A 17,792-nucleotide genomic window follows, 5' to 3' on the forward strand; every position below is an offset into this window, starting at 1 on the left:
AGATTCTAGCATTTTCCCAATGACTGATGTAAGGCTAACAGGTCTGTAATTCCCTGTTTTCTCCCTCCCTTCCTTCTTAAATTGTGGGTGACATTTGTGATGTTCCAATCTGCAGGAACCACTCCAGAATCTATAGAATTTTGGAAAATGATCAATGCATCTACTATCTCCATAGCTAACTCTTTCAACACTCTGGGATGTCGAATATCAGGTCCTGGGAACTTATCAACCTTCAGCCCCATTAATTTCTCCAATACAACCTTCTCACTAATACTAATTTCCTTCAGTTCCTCTTCACCCCCCCCAATCATTTGGATCTCTAATTGTGGGAGATTTCTTGTATCTTCCTCAGTGAAGACAGACACAAAGTCATCATTTAGCTTCTCTGCCCTTTCTGTATTCCCCATTATAAATTCTCCTGACTCTGCCTGTGATGGACCCACATTTGTCTCAGCCAAACGTTTCCTTTTTACATACCTGTAGAAGCTTTTACAGCTTGTTTTTATATTTTCTGCTAGCTTACATTCATAATCTATTCTTCCTTTCTTTATCAGTTTCTTGGTTCTGCTTTGCTGTATTTCAAAATCCTCCCAATTCTCAGGTTTGCTACTATTTCAGGCTCATTTTTGGCCTTTTCTTTTGATCTTATGCAATCCTTAACTTCCTTTGTTATCCATGGTTGACTGCCTTTGCTTTTGTGGTTTTTGTGCCTTGAAGGAATGTATAGTTGCTGTAAACTATAAAAACCTTGCATTTATATAGGGCCTTTCTTGACCCCCAGACGTCCCAAAGCGCTTTCTCGCCCATGAGGTACTTTTGAAATGCAGTCACTGTTGTAATGTGGGAAACTCAGCAGCCAACTTGCACACACAAAACTCCCATAAACATCATAGAGTCATAACCACACAGAGAGTGAGGCCATTTGGCCCATTGAGTCCACGTCAGCTCTTTGCAGAGGAATCCAATCAGCCCCGTTTGCCGGCCCTTTCCCCATAGTTTATTTCCCTCAAGTGCCCATCCAATTTCCTTTTGAAATCATTGATCGTTTCTGCTTCCTCCATCTTCGTAGGCAGTGAGTTCCAGGTCATGACCACTCGCTGAGTGTAAAAGTTTTTCCTCACATTCCCCCTGCTTCTCTTGCCGAATACATTAAAGCTGAGTACACGGTCTTGGGAACAGTCAGCTAATGGGAATAGCTTTTCTCTGTCTACTCTGTCCAAACCTGTCTGTCAAATCTCCCCTCAATCTCCTTTGCTCCAAGGAGAACAACCCCAGCTTCTCCAACCTGACCTTGTAGCTAAAATCCCTCATCCCTGGAACAACTGTGGTAAATCTCTGCTGCATCACCCTGGGGTGGCGGGATTGTCTTATGTGGAGAGATCGAGGAAACTGGGCCTGTATTCTCTCGAATTTTGAAGAATGAGAGCTGATTTCATTGAAATGTTCAAAATTCTTACAGGGTGTGACAGGGTGGATGTAGATGGGATGTTTCTCATGGCTTTGAGTCTAAACAAGGGGACATCGTCTCAGAATAAGGGGTAGGCTATTTAAGACTGAGATCATGAGGAATTTCTTCACTCAGAGTGGTGATGAATCTTTGGAATTCTCTACCCCAGAGGGCTGTGGAAGCTCAGTCATTGAGCATGTTCAAGACAGATATTGATGGATATCTGGGTACTAATGACACCAAGGGATATGGAGATAACGTGGGAAAGTGGCATTGAGGTCGATGATCAGCCATGATCTAATTGAATGATGGAGCAGGCTCAATGGGCTGAATGGCCTACTCCTCCTATGTTTCTATTACAAGGACCCTCGCGTCCTTCCTAAGGTGTGGGTGACCAGGACTGGCTGCAATACTCAAGTTGTAGCCTAACCAGAGCTTTTTAAAGGTTCAGCATAACATCCCTGCTTTTGTATTCAGTATCTCTATTGATGAACCCAGGATCTGTCATACTTTGCAATAAAAATAACCAGATAATCTGCTTTTGTGATGTTGATTGAGGGGTAAATGTTGACCAAGACACAGGCAATAACTCCCTTGGCATAACTCCCCTGGTCGTCTTCGAAATAGTGCCATGGGAAGTTGTACATTCACGTCAGAGGGAAAAGGAGTTTTGGTTTAATGTCTCAGCATAAAAACAGCACCTCTGGCAGTGCAGCACTCCTTCAGTACTGCACTGGAGTATCAGCCTTGATTTTTATTCTCCGGTTTCTGGAGTGGGACTTAAACCCGTAACCTTCTGACTCACAGTAAATGTGCTACCAACTGAGCCACTGCTGACACCATTCAGTATTGACCTGGGCACCAGATATAACCAGCCCAGTCGACCCTGCAAAGTGCTTCTCACTGACATCTGGGGAATTGTGCCAAAATTGGGAGAGCTGTCCCACAGGCTCGTCAAATTACAGCCTGAAATAGTCATAGTTACATCATCATATATCTCAGCCAATGGCCCAGATTCTTCCATCACAATCACTGGATATGTCCAGTCCCACTGACAGGACAGACCCATCACAGGTGGTGGCACAGTGTTACACAGTCAGGAGAGAGTGGCCCTGGGAGTTCTCAACATTGACTCCAGATCCCTTGAATTCTCATGGCATCAGGTCACATATAGACAAGGAAATATCCTGTTGATTACCACCTACAGCACTCCCTCAACTGATAAGATATTATTTGTTCATGTTGAACACCACACAGAAGACACACTGAGAAGAGATGTCACAGAATGTACTCTGAATGGGGCACTTCAGTGCAGCACCACTGCTGACCGAACTGGCTAAGTCGTGAGGACATAACTGCCAGACGGAGCCTGCAACAGATGGGAGAACTAACACGTGGTAAAAACCTGCTTGGCATCATTTTCCCCAATCTACCTATTGCAGATGCATCTGTCCATGACAGTATTGGTAGGAGTGACAACCACACAATGCTTGTGGAGTAAATCCCATCTTCACACTGAGGACCCCCTCCATCGTGCTGAGGGGCAACTGCCATAGTGTTGAATGTAATAGTTTCAGAACAGATCTAACAACACAAATCTGGGAATCCATGAGGCACTGTGAACCATCAGGAGCAGCAGAATTGTATTCCATCGTGACCAGTAACCTCGTGGCCTGGCATATCTCTCACTCTACAGTTACTGTGGAGCCAGGGGTTCAACCTGGTTCAATGGTGAGTGTAGGAGAGCATTGCAGGATCAGCACTGGGCATATCTAAACATTAGGCACCAACCTGATAATGTAATGACACAGGACTACATGCATTATAAACAGCAGAAGCAGCATGCTGTAGACAGCTAAGCGATCCCACAACCAACGTATCAGATCAATGCTTAGCAGTCCTGTACATTTTTGTTATACGTTCATGGGATTTGAGCATCGCTGGCAAGGCCCACATTTGTTGCCCATCCTAATTGCTGTTGAGAAGGTGATGGGGAGCTGTCTTGAACTGCTGCAGACTATCTGGTGTAGGTACACCCACACTGCAGTTAGGAAGGGAGTTCCAGGTTTCTGACCCAGTGACAGTGAAGGAACAGCAAAACCGATCCAAGTCAGGATGATGTGTGACTTAGAGGGGAACTTGTAGGTGGTGGTGTTCCCATTGTTATGGCCAGGTGGGTGAGGCCTGGCTTGTTCCCACTGTTCACTTCCCAACTGACCACAGCAAGTGATTTTGTTATTCAGGTTTTAACCCCTTGTGTTTTATTTGTCAAATAAATAGACAGTGACAGGTTTTCTTGGAGGTTTAAAACAGAAGATTAACTATTTATTGAACAGTTTTCATTTCTGAAATGGTCGTAACTGCATCCATGCACGTTTTCACTCACACACTGACAAAAGAATCGATAGATAGAGAGGAAAAGGGTAAATAGTTTGAAATTAGGTAGGTGTTAGGGGTTCATGGTAAACCTGTTGAATCTTCTCAGAGGACAGTTTCTTTAAAGTTGCAGGCCTGGGTGTTTGCCATTTTCTGGTAGTTAAGACTTCAGACTGGAGGAGGCGCTGGTCACTTTCAGTTCTCTGCTGTACCAAGTTGAAGTGGAGAATTTGCAGCAGGGCTCCTTCTTTGGTTTTTGCTGGGCTACTTTTCATAGCCCTTGGTTGGACTTCTTTTTGGAGATATTCCTGTTATCTCTCTCTCTCTCTCTCTGTGTCTCTCTTTCGCTCTCCAGAGAGAGACCTTTTTAAGGTTAAAAAAAAACCACTCACATTAGTCACTGTTAGGAGATGCCTGCTCCCTCCCTGTTGTGACCACAAAGTGGCCCAGAATGTGGCTACGTCGCACATCCTTTGTTTCAGAAGAAACCATTCAATTCAGGAATGTCTCTTGATGTTTTCAGGATGGGTGTAATTGACACCTCCGAGCCTGGAATGTATCCTTTTGTTCTTAACAGATCGTGAGACAGTTTGAATATACAGGCCAAGTCAGCCCAACCTTCGGCAGCCATTTTGCAGCACACTGTCCACTTTTCAAAAGGACGGTCAGTTTTTATAAATTGTCAGTTTGCTTCTGTATTTCCACCATTGCACTTCTCGTGAGTGTGACACCATGCAGCTGCTGCCCTTGTTCTCTGGTTGGTAGAGGTTGTGGGTTTGGAAGGTACTGTCGGCAGAGGCTTGGCAAGTTGCTGTACTGCATCTTGTATCTGGTACACACTGCTGCCACTGTGTGCTGCTGGTGGAGGAGTGAATGTTTAAGTTGGTGGATGGGCTGCCGATCAAGTAGACTGCTTTGTCTTGGATGGTGTCGAGCTTCTTGAGTGTTGTTGGAGCTGCACTCATCCAGCCAAGTGGAGAGTATTCGATCACGCCCCTGACTTGTGGATGGTGGACAGGCTTTGGAGAGTTAGGAAGTAAGTTACTCGCTGCAGAATTCCCAGCCTCAATACTGTAGTCACAGTATTTGTGTGGTTGGTCAAGTTAGCTTTCAGGTCAGTGACAACTCCCAGGATATTGATGCTGAGGTGGGGTGGGGGAGGCTTAGTGGGATGCTCAGTGATGGTAATACCATTGAATGTCAAGGCAAAATGGTTCGATTCTCTTTTGTTGGAGATGGTCAGTGCCTGGCACTTGTGTGGCACGAATATTACTTTCTATTTATTTGCAGAAGGCTGAATTTTGCCCAGGACTTGCTGCATGTGGATGGGGACAGTCTCAGTATCTGAGGAGTTGCAAATGGTACTGAAGACTACAATCATCAATGAACATCCTCACTTCTGATATGATGAAAGGAAGGTCATTGATGAAGCAGCTGAAGATGGTAGGAAACTACCCTGAGGAACCCCTGCAGTGATGTCCCAGAGCTTAAATGTTTGGCCTTCAACAACCCCAATCATCTTCCTTTGTATTCGGTATGATACCAACGAGTGGAGAGCTCACCCCCCCCCCCCCACGATTCCCATTGACTTCAATTTTGCCAGGGCTTCTTGATGCCATATTGGGTAAAATGCTGCATTGATATCGAGGGCAGTCACTTGGTCACTTTCACCCCACCTCTTGAATTCAGCTCTTTTGTTCATGTTTGGACCAATGCCGTAATGAGGTCAGAAGCCAAGTGACGCTAATGGAAACCAAACTGAGCATCGGTGGGTGTAACTAACCCACATGGACTGCAGTGGTTCAACACCTTCTCAAGGGCAATTAGGGATGCGCAATAAATGCTGTCCCAACCAGTGATGCCCACATCTCGTGAAAGAATAAAAACTAATCTCAGACCCAGGACATCACTGCAGGAGTTCTTCAGGGCAGTGCCCTCAACCCTCTGTTTAACATGCATATAGTTCTGTGTTGTCGCCTTACCAGGTTGTCACCTCATTTTTATATATGCCTTCTGCTGCTCTTGGCATGTTCTTCCCCACTCCTCATTGAATCAGGGTTGATACCCTGGCTTAAAAACAAGAAATACTGGAAATACTCAGCAGGTCTGGCAGCATCTGTGGAGAGAGAAGCAGAGTTAACGGCCGGAATTTTACGCCGCCCCAGCGGGTCGGATGGTGGCGCGGGTGCGGCGTAAAATTGAGCAGCAGGCTCCGGGAGGCTTAAACACCCCGATTCTGCCGCCGACCAAGTTTACGGAGGTCCAGTAGAGGGGGCGGGGGTGTGAGACTGGGACAGAAGGTAAGTTCGGGCAGCCTCACCACTTAATGGCCACTCAACGGCCCTCGCCCGCCTCCACGGGTATTTTACCTGTGGCAAGCAGGTGTGCCGGGGACGTGAATGGCCGCCCAGCTATAGCTGCCAGCTTTTCCGCACCCTGGGGAGGTGGCCTGGCAATCGGGCACAGGGTACCCGATTGAGGGCCGCCTCCCAACCCAACCCTGGGATCCAAGATGCCCACCTCCCCCCAGAGGACCACCCGAGCCTCACCAGGGCACGACCGATTCCCCTGGTGAGGCTGCCCGAATTTACCTTCTGTCCTGGTTCCATTGCGTCCTCCTCGGCCAGCTGGCCTGCAGTCTCAGCAGTGGCCACTGCTCCCGGTGACGCTGCTGAGACTAAGAGCTGCCGGCCCGCTGATTGGCCGGCAGCTCACTGAGGCAGGATCTCCTCTCTCAAGCGGGTGGAAGTCCCGCCTCGGGCCAGTGACAGCCTGGGGATCCATAAAATACAGGACAGATCCCCAGGCTGAGCAGGAGTGGGATTGGCGCCGACATTTACGTTGGAGTCTGACTCCCATCCGCCCAGCGTAAAATTCCGGCCAATGTTTCAGGTCAGTGACCCTTCTTTAGAATTGGCAAATATTAGAAATGTGAAAGGTTATAAGCAAGTAAAGCAGGGGTGGGGCAAGAGATAACAAAGGAGAGGGTGTAGATAGGTCAAGGTCACAGAATAGCTGACCAGAAGGTCATGCAGCAAAGGCAAACAATATGTTACTGGTGTATTGAAAGACAAAGCATTAGTACAGATAGGGTGTTAATGGACTGAAAATTGAACAGCCGCAAATATAAACATGAAAAAAAATCAGTGGGTAAGCAAACTGAACAAACTAAAATAAAATAAAATAAACACAAAAAAAATCAAAAAGGAAAAAATTACTAAAAATATAAGTAAATTGGAGGGCCCGTCATGCTCTGAAATTATTGAACTCAATGATCAGTCCAGCAGGCTGTCGTGTGCCGAATCGATAAATGAGATGCTGTTCCTTGAGCTTGTGTTGATGTTCACTGGAACACTGCAGCAATCCGTGGACAGAGATGTGAGCATGAGAGCAGTGGGGAGTGTTGAAATGGCAAGAAACCGGAAGCTCAGGGTCATGCTTTCGGACTGAGGGGAGGTGTTCCGCAAAGCGGTTACCCAGTCTACGTTTGGTCTCCCCAATGTAGAGGAGACCACACTGTGAGCAGCAAATACAGTATACTACGTTGAAAGAGGTACAAGTAAATCGCTGCTTCACCTGAAAAGAGTGTTTGGGGCCTGGGATAATGAGGACAGAGGAGGTAAATGGGCAGGTATTACACCACCTGCGATTGCAGGGGAAGGTGCCGTGGGAAGGGGATGAGGTGGTGGGGATAATGGTGGAGTGGACCAGGGTGTCGCGGAGGGAACGATCCATTCAGAATGCTGATAGGGGAAGGGAGGGGAAGATGCGTTTGGTAGTGACATCACGCTGGAGGTGGCGGAAATGGCAGAGGATGATCCTTTGGATGTGGAGGCTGATGGGGTGGAAAGTGAGGACAAGGGGAACCCTCTTGCGGTTCTGGGAGGGAGGGGAAGGGGTGAGGGTAGAGGTGCGGGAGATTGGCCGGACACAGTTGAGGGCTCTGTGTCCAGTGGAGGGGAATCCTCATATGAGGAAAAAAGAAGACATATCAGAAGCGCTGTCATGGAAGGTAGCATCATCAGAGCAGATATGTCGGAGCCGGAGAAACTGGGAGAGTGGAATGGAGTTCTTACAGGAGGCAGGGTGTGAAGAAGTGTGAAGAAGATTTACTTGTACTTCTTTCAATATAGTACACTGTATTCGCTGCTCACAATGTGATCTCCTCGACACTGGGGAGACCAAACGCTGCATGATGCCACTGCCAAACGCATCTTCCCCTCCCTTCCCCTGTCAGCATTCCGAAGGGATCGTTCCCTCCGCGACACCCTGGTCCACTCCTCCATTACCCCCACCACCTCGTCCACTTCCCACGGCACCTTCCCCTGCAATCGCAGGAGGTGTAATACCTGCCCATTTACCTCCTCTCTCCTCACTATCCCAGGCCCCAAATACTCCTTTCAGGTGAAGCAGCGATTTACTTGTACTTCTTTCAATGTAGTATACTGTATTCGCTGCTCACAATGTGGTCTCCTCTACACTGGGGAGACCAAACGCAGACTAGGTGACCGCTTTGCAGAACACCTCCGCTCAGTCTGAAAACATGACACTGAGCTTCCGGTTGCTTGTCCTTTCAACACTCCCCCTTGCTCTCATGCTCACATCTCTGTCCTGGGATTGCTGCAGTGTTCCAGTGAACATCAACACAAGCTCAAGGAACAGATCTCATTTACCGATTCGGCACACTGTAGCCTGCCGGACTGAACACTGAGTTCAATAATTTCAGAACATGACGGGGCCCCCCATTTTACTTATATTTTTAGTAATTTTTTTCTTTTTGATTTTTTTTGTGTTTATTTTATTTTATTTCATCTTAGTTTGTTCAGTTTGCTTACCCACTGATTTTTTTTCATGTTTGTACTTGCAGCTGTTCAATTTTCAGTCCATTAACACCCTATCTGTACTAATGCTTTGTCTTTCAACACACCAGTAACATATTGTTTGCCTTTGTTGCATGACCTTCTGGTCAGCTATTCTGTGACATTGTCCTATCTACACCCTCTCCTTTGTTATCTCTTGCCTCACCCCTGCTTTACTTGCTTATAACCTTTCACATTTCTAATATTTGCCAGTTCTAAAGAAGGGTCACTGACCTGAAACGTTAACTCTGCTTCTCTCTCCACAGATGCTGCCAGACCTGCTGAGTATTTCCAGCATTTCTTGTTTTTATTTCAGATTTCCAGCATCTGCAGTGTTTTGCTTTTATTGATACCCTGGCTTGATGGTCTTGGTAGAATGAAGGATATGAGGTTGGAGATTGTGGTGGAAGACACCACTGCTGCTGCTGATGGCCTGTAGTGTCTCATGGATGCTCAGTTTTGAGTTACTAGATCAGTTCTGAATCTGTCCCATTTAACATGGTGGTTGTGCCACACAATATAATGGAAGGTGCCCTCAGTGTAAAGACAGTACTTTGTCTCCACAAGGACTGTGTGGTGGTCGCTGTTACCAATATTATCATGGGCAGATGCATCTGCGATAGGTAGAATGGTGAGGAGAAGGCCAAGTAGATTTTCCCCTCTTGTTGGTTCTGTCACTACCTGCCGCAAGCTCAGTCTGGCAGCTATGTCTTTCAGGACACGGCCAGCTCAGTCAGTAGTGGAGCAAGAGAGACGGTCTGGATGATGGACATTGAAATTCCCCACCCAGCAAACATTCTGTGCCCTTCCTACCCTCAGTGCTTCTCCCATATGATGTTCAATATGGAGGAGTAATGATTTGAGGGCAGTCGGTAATAATCAGCAGAATGTTTCCTTGTCCATGGTTGATCTGATACCATAAAACTTCATAGGGTCTGGAGTCATTTTTGGGGACTGTGATGGCCACTCCCTCCTGACTCTGTACGACTGTGCTGCCACTTCAGGTGGGTATGACCTGCCAGTCTGACAGGATGTAACTAGCGATGGTGATCGAGTCGTTTGGGACATTGGCTGAAAGTTATGATTCTGTGATTATGAATATCTCAGGCTGTTGCTTGAGTGTGGGACAGCTCTCCCAATTTTGGCACAAGAACCCATATGTTAGTGAGGAGAAGTTTACAGGGTTGACTGGGCTGGTTGTGTCATTGAGGCCTCAGTCGATGCCAGTGGTTTGTCTGGTTTTAAATACCTTTTTAAATACTGATCTGATAGAATTGAGTAACTTGCCAGGCCATTTCAGCCAGCAGTTCGCAGTCAACCACATTGTTGTGTGTCTGGAGTCACCTGGAACCAGACTGGATAAGGTTGGCAGATTTCTTTCCCTAAATGACATTAGTGAACCAAGTGGGTTTTCATGACAATCTCGTAGTTTTCATGGACAACATTCTTGATACAGTGGCGCAGTGGTTAGCGCTGCAGCCTCACAGCTCCAGGGACCTGGGTTCGATTCTGGGTAAGTTTGTGCGAAGTTTGCAAGTTCTCCCTATGACCGCGTGGGTTTTCGCCGGGTGCTCCAGTTTCCCCCCACAGCCAAAAGACTTGCAGGTTGATAGGTAAATTGGCCATTGTAAATTGCCCCTAGTGTAGGTAGGTGATAGGGAATATGGGATTACTGCAGGGTTAGTATAAAATGGGTGGTTGTTGGTTGGCACAGACTTTGGTGGGCCGAAGGGCCTGTTTCAGTGCTGTATCTCTAAATAAATAAAATAAATAGATACCAGCTTTATTCCACATTTATTTACTGAACAGAATTAACATTCCCCAGCTGCCATGGTTGTATATAAACTCATATCTCCGGATCAGTGGTCCAGGCCTCTGGCTTACTAGTCCAGTGACATAAGTGTGTTACTTTACCCTTGGTGAAAAACAGAGACCTCAGAGTTTTGACAGGCTGGAGGTGGTTACAGCGATAGGGAGGGTCCAGGCTATGGAGGGATTTGAAAACAGTGAGAATTTTTAAATTGATATGTTGCCGAACTGGGAGCCAATGTCCAGCCAGATAAACTGCTCATTGTCTGATACAATAACAGTGGGATTACTGACAATTCACAGTATAACCCACTTGTGTCCGATGTCATATTTCCCATTTTTACTGCTGATAGTTTTAAAAATTAATCCAATGGAACCTCTACTGTTGTATATCCCAGATCACGTGTGGATTTGTAATGAGATTTCTTATCATACAGGGCAGGACAGATCATGTTAACCATCAGAGGGAAAATATCACCTGTGTAGGCATCTCCATGTTCAGTAAATGTTAGAATCAAATCAGGATTTAAAACTTCTTTTCACCATTGTTCATTTTCAGGTGAAGTTTTAATTAACTGAGTTTTAATTTATACACACACCTCTATTGAAGCTGTGAATTAAATCTTGCAACATTTATTGAATAATAAAATGTTTTCAGAAGTTGTTTTTATATCAATATAACTAACATTGAAAACCACTTTCTGTCTGTTCTAATTGAAGATGTTCAACAGAAACACAAGGAAACACTCCGGGTACAAACTGAAACACTGAGAGTGAACACTATCCTAATAAAGGAGAAGGTTAAGATTTTCCAGCTGGTTGATCGATACGCTGAGCTAACGGTCATTTCTACTGTTCGAGATCGGACACTTGTAGAACATGAACTGCTGGTAAGAGGCCAAGACCATAAAGAGTGGAGAGAGAAACATCTCCAGAAAGAACTGGAAAAAATCCGAACTGATCAATTATTCCACAGCAGTTTTTCCTGGGGAAAATCCAAATCTGGGAGTTCAGCAGCAGTGAGTGGAGTCCCAGGGATTGGAAAAACAACAATGGTACAAAAGATTGTTTATGACTGGGCCACTGGGAAAATATACCCAAACTTTCAATTTGTTTTCAGTTTTAAATTCCGGGATTTGAATACTATTAACTGTAGAATAAACCTGAGGAATCTGATACTGGATCTGTATCCTTACTTTGGGAATGTTCTGGGAGAGCTCTGGAAGAATCCAGAGGGATTGCTTTTTATATTTGATGGTTTGGATGAATTCAAGGACACGATCGATTTTACTGACAATCGGAGAAATACAGAACCTCAGTACATGTGCACAGATCCCGAATGCTGGTGTGAAGTGTCTGACATTGTGTACAGTTTAATACAGCACAAGCTGCTCCCAGGATGTTCAGTGTTAGTGACCAGTCGTCCCACTGCATTACATTTATTGGAAAAGGCTGAGATCAGTGTCTGGACTGAAATCCTGGGATTTGTTGGTGATGAACGGAAGGAATATTTCAACAAGTTTTTTGAAGATCAGACGGTGGCAGCAGCTGTTTTCAAACACGTGGAGGAGAACGAGATCCTGTACACCATGTGTTACAACCCTTCCTACTGCTGGATCCTCTGTCTGTCACTGGGTCCCTTCTTTACACAAAGAGACAGGAAACAGCAGCAAGTTCCCAAGACCATCACCCAGCTATATTCCTACTATATTTACAACATTCTGAAAAACCATAGCCGAGAGATTGAAAACCCCCGTGATGTGTTACTGAAGATCGGTGAGATGGCCTTCACAGGAGTCTCCAGGAAGAAGATTGTGTTTAGAGATGGAGATTTGATCGAGTACAATCTGCAACCTTCCCAGTTCCTGTCTGGATTCCTGATGGAACTTTTGGAGAGAGATGATTCTGTCCAGAATGTGGTTTACACATTCCCGCACCTCACCATCCAAGAGTTTGTAGCCGCACTCGCACAATTCCTGTCTCCAAATCCCGGGGACATCCGGAAACTCCTCAGTGATGCCCGCAGGATGAAGGATGGAAGATTTGAGATATTTCTGCGTTTTGTTGCTGGTCTCTCCTCCCCACAGGCAGCTCGACCCCTGGAGGAGTTTCTGGGTCCATTTCCTCATCAAACAACCTGCCGAGTGATTGACTGGGTGAAGGAGAAGTTTAAAGGAGCGATTAGAAACACAAACCGTGAAAATGATAAAAGGAACCTCCTGAACACATTGCACTACCTGACTGAGTCTCAGAATAAAGCACTGGTTCAGGACACAGTGGGATCTGTGAACACACTTACATTTAGTGAATTGCGACTGACTCCAATTGACTGTGCGGTCCTGTCTCACGTTATTGGTTTCTGTGATACCATAAAAAACCTTGATCTAGATTACTGCACCATTCAGTGTGAAGGACTCCAACAGCTGGGACCCGTATTGCACACATTCCAGGTGTTGAGGTAACTGTTTATTTGTCTCTAACTGTTGAAATGTTGAACAGTCACAGATTGTGTTGTTGCTCCGTAATGAAGGGAAAGAAACCGTTCTGTTGACCCTCAAACTCGGGTGTCAACTGATGTGGCAGACAAAAGACACCTGCACAAGATACTTCGTATAAACACCTTTATTGTTACTTAAATCACTTAGCTACTTGTTATTTCACTTGTTAAACGACTTGTTACTATAAATCACAAGACTCACGGCTTGGACTTCAATACGACCCGTTGTGAGGTGAGGTGATCAGTCTCCCTCTGATGGGTTCTCTTCACTGAAGTGGACTCAGGGTTCCCTTTCCGTGATGGTCCTGCAGGTCTTCTCCTTTCGGGGCTCCTAGCCTCCCCTTCTTATCCAGTTTCTCCCAGCATCGCAAATGTTCTTTGTCACGTACACTCAGGGCCTGGAGTCGTCTGTCTGCTTAGGTTTAAAATCAAAATCCATCTGCTGGCCTTCCTTCTTATCTGTAACCTTGTTACCACAGCATCCCACAGTCTCATTGAATGTTTTATCACCCACTGCCTAGCAGGCTGGAAAATAATGACTTCAGCTGCTTCACAGCTCCTTCTCCTTGTGTAAAGCTGGCAACTTTTCCCTTCATGCCTTGCACAGTTTTAGCTGTTAACCTTCGGCTGCAGTTCAGTTAAACCAGAGAGAAACAGATTTAACACAACAATGACAAATAATAAGAGGATTGTTTAGTTTTACCATCAGGACTGGAAAATCTAAAATGGATCCTTGTGAACCATCAGGGATTTTACAATCTGTATGGAATCAGTAAATACAGGTCACTGAAAGGGTCTGATAATTTAATTACAATAAATCATCATTAATAAGGCTGGACAGCAGAATGTAAATATAAAATATAAACCAGTAGTACAGAAAATTAATGTCAAATATTTTCCACATCCACCATTTTAACTAGAAACAGGACAGAAACCCGAGTTTAAATAATTAACATTAGATATTTAATCCAATCCCATGCAGGATGTGTATGTCGAGGGAGACGTTTCCTGGATTGGGAGTATTGGGAAAACAGGAATTATTTTTTCTGTAAATGTTTAGAATTATTCACAGTCCTGAACATTAAGTAAAGAGCGACATTTGGGAGGTTCAACTTGCTGATAAAAAGACTCCAGTCTGACGTGTTATGGGGTATTAAACCCGGAGTACAGACACACACCGGTCAGTGGTGGAGTCTCACAGCAGCAGCTCCTGGGTAAGCCAGGGGCCTGAACCCGGGAATTTCCCATAATCCGTCCCCTTGTGTGAAGTCCCAATCTAGGAGGGAACTTCCAAAAATTCCCCAAAACTGTCGGACCAGTTAACCTTTGAAATAAATGCAGTGCCAGTTTAATGGGGAATAAAGTGAGAGACTCCCCTCCCCTGTAAAATAGGAGCACAGGCACATTTAAAACTTACAATGGGACAGAATCAATTCTCCTTGTTATATAAAATCCTGGGGGAATGGATTTTACAGCAGCAGTTAGCACCATTTCACAATATAACTCACCCCAGGTATTATACAGATTGATCTACTGGACAGAGTAAAAAGTACAGGAAATCACCGTTTTATCATTTAATTCAGGATCTGGATTTAATTTAATACATTTAATACAGTCATGTGGCAAGTCGAAGAGACTTAGCAGTTGGCAGGAAAAAAGGCAGAAGCGCAAAGGGACAGCCAACTGTGTAACAGCCCCGACAACCAATTTTATCTGCAGCACTTGTGGAAGAGTCTGTCACTCTAGAATTGGCTTTTATAGCCACTCCATGCGCTGCTTCACAAACCACTGACCACCTCCAGGCGCTTACGCATTGTCTCTCGAGACAAGGAGGCCAAAGAAGAAGATATACTGTACAGAGTAAAAAGTACAGGAAATCACCGTTTTATCATTTAATTCAGGGGAAATCACCCCATTCCCATAAACTCCAGGATTTAAGAAGTGACAGAAATGAGACCATTTCCCCCAAACATGACGAGGCTGGTCACTAATCTCCAGGAGAGTAATTCTGATCATCAGGCAATGAGACCAGACTGAGGGACAGTTAAAGACTTCACACAGACAGTACTGTATTACAGAGGATATACAGCACAGAAACAGGCCATTCGGCCCAACCAGTCCATGCAGGCATTTATGCTGCACTCGAGCCTCCTCCCGTCTTTCCTCATCTAATTCTATCAACATAACTCTCTATTGTCTTCTCTCTCATATGATTATCCAGACTCTCCTTCAATGTATATAAACTATTCACCACAAATACCTACTGTGGTAGCAGGTTCCACATTCTCATTCGAGAGTCTTTCTGTCACAGAAGGAGGCCATTTGACCCATTGAGTCCATGCCAGCTCTCTGTATTGTAGTTCACTCAGTCCCCTGCTCTATCCCCATAGCCCTGCGAGTTTATTTCCATCAATTGCCGATCCAACTCTCTTTTGAAATCATTGATCATCTCCACTTCCAACACCCTCATAGGCAGTGAGTTCCAAGTCATTACTACTCATTAATGGCCCTGGAAATAGTGGATGTATTGGTGGTCATTTTCCAAAATTCTATAGACTCTGGAACAGTCCTAACTTCCCCAGTCTATCTTCATAACTGACGTTCCTCATCCCTGGAACCATTCTTTTTAATCTTTTCTGTACTTTCTCCAAAGCCCTCACGTCTTCCCTCAAGTGTGGTGCCTAGAATTGGACACAATACTCCAGCGGAGGCTGAAGTAGTGTCTTGAAGAAGTCTTACACAGTCATTTGCTGTGATCTGGATTGCACTGCCTGAAATGACAGTGAAGCAGATTCAATCATAACTTTCAAAAGGGAATACTTGAAAGGAAAGATTTGCGGGGGGATGGCATTGGGTGAATTGCTCATTCAGAGGGCTGGTGCAGACACGATGGGCTGAATGGCCTCCTTCTGCACTGTAACAATTCTGTGATCCTGAAATTGTCCATTTTGGCAGGAAGAATAAAAGAAACATATTATCTAAATGGTGAGAGATTGCAGAGCTCGGAGATGCAGAGGGATCTGGGTGTCCTAGTGCATGAATCACAAAAGGTTAGTATACAGGTACAGCAGGTAATTAGGAAAGCTAATAGAATGTTTTCATTTATCGTGAGGGGAATTGAATACAAAAGTAGGGAGGTTATGCTTCAGTTATACAGGGTATTGTTGAGACCACATCTGGAGTAATGTGTACAGCATTGGTCTCCTTATTTAAGGAAGGATGGAAATGCATTGGAAGCAGTTCAAAGAAGGTTTACTAGAGTAATATCTGGAATGGGTGGGTTGTCCTATTGGAAAGGTTGGACAGGCTAGACTTGTATTCACTGGAAGTTTAGGAGAGTAAGAGGTAACTTGATTGAAACATATAAGATTCTGATAGGTCTTGACAAGGTGGATGTGGAAAGGATGTTTCCTTTTGTGGGAGAATCTAGAATCAGGGGTCACTGTTTAAAAATAAGGGATCGCCCATTTAAGACAGAGATGAGAATTTTTTTTTCTCTCAGGTTCGTGAGTCTTTGGAAATTCCTTCCTCAAAAGGTGGTGGAAGCAGAGTCTTTGAATGTTTTTAAGTTAGAGGGAGATAGATTCTTTGTATGCAAGGGGGTGAAAGGTTATTGAGGATAGGCAGGATATCAGCCATGATCCTATTGAATGGAGCAGACTCGAGGGGCTGAGTGGCCTACTCCGCCGACTAATTCTTATGTAAGGAGAACAACCCCAGATTTTCCAATCTAACCTTGCAGCTAAAATCCCCCACCCCTGGAACTGTTCTGCTAAATCTCCACTGCACCCTCTCAGGGACCCTCACATCCTTCCTAATGTGTGGTGACCACATCTGGGCGTAATACTCCAATTGTGGCCTAACCAGAGCTTTATAAAGATGCTACATAACTTCCCTGCTTTTGTACTCAATACTTCTATTTATGAAGCCCAAGATCCCTTGGAGGAAGCACTGGGGGCGACGAGGGCACAAAGTGTACTCTGGGTGGGGGAGTTCAATGTCCATCACCAAGAGTGGCTCGGTAGCACCACTACTGACTGAGCTGGCCGAGGACTAAAGGACATGGCTGCTAGACTGGGTCTCCGGCAGGTGGTGAGGGAACCAACACGAGGGAAAAACATACTTGACCTCACCAATCTGCCTGCCGCATATGCTTCTGTCCATGACAGTATTGGTAGGAGTGACCACCGCACAGTCCGTGTGGAGACGAAGTCCCGCCTTCACATTGAGGATACCGTCCATCGTGTTGTGTGGCACAATCACTGTGCTAAATGGGATAGATTTCGAACAGATCTAGCAATGCAAAACTGGGAATCCAACAGGCGCTGTGGGCCATCAGCAGCAGCAGAATTGTACTCAACCACAATCTGTAACCTCATGGCCCGGCATATCCCCCACTCTACCATTACCATCAAGCCAGGAGACCAACCCTGGTTCAATGAAGAGTGCAGGAGGGCATGCCAGGAGCAGCACCAGGCATACCTCAAAATGGGGTGTCAACCTGGTGAAGCCACAACCCAGGACTAACTGCATGCCAAATTACATAAGCAGCATGCAATAGACAGAGCTAAGCGATCCCATAAGCAACGGATCAGATCTAAGCTCTGCAGTCCTGCCACATCCAGTTGTGAATGGTGGTGGACAAATAAACAACTAACTGGAGGAGGTGGTTCCACAAATATTCCCATCCTCAATGATGGGGAGCACAGCACATCAGTGTGAAAAATAAGGCTGAAGCATTTGCAACAATCTTCACCCAGAAGTGCCGAGTTGATGATCCATATCGACCCCTTGCTGAAGTCCC

At 45.4% G+C, this 17,792-nt stretch overlaps 1 protein-coding gene across 1 annotated transcript in view; it reads left to right on the top strand.

The window, feature by feature from the left end:
• The window catches only part of LOC137345308 (NACHT, LRR and PYD domains-containing protein 3-like), a 90,497-nt gene that overhangs the window by 49,701 nt on the left and 23,004 nt on the right, over positions 1-17,792 (top strand). Inside the window, exon 6 of the mRNA XM_068008806.1 lies at positions 11,212-12,949. Within this exon, the coding sequence (XP_067864907.1) occupies positions 11,212-12,949 (1,738 nt within the window). The remainder of the gene's footprint in view (positions 1-11,211; positions 12,950-17,792) is intronic.

This window comes from Heterodontus francisci, chromosome 28 (assembly GCF_036365525.1).
Source record: "Heterodontus francisci isolate sHetFra1 chromosome 28, sHetFra1.hap1, whole genome shotgun sequence".
NCBI classification, from domain to species: Eukaryota; Metazoa; Chordata; class Chondrichthyes; order Heterodontiformes; family Heterodontidae; genus Heterodontus; species Heterodontus francisci.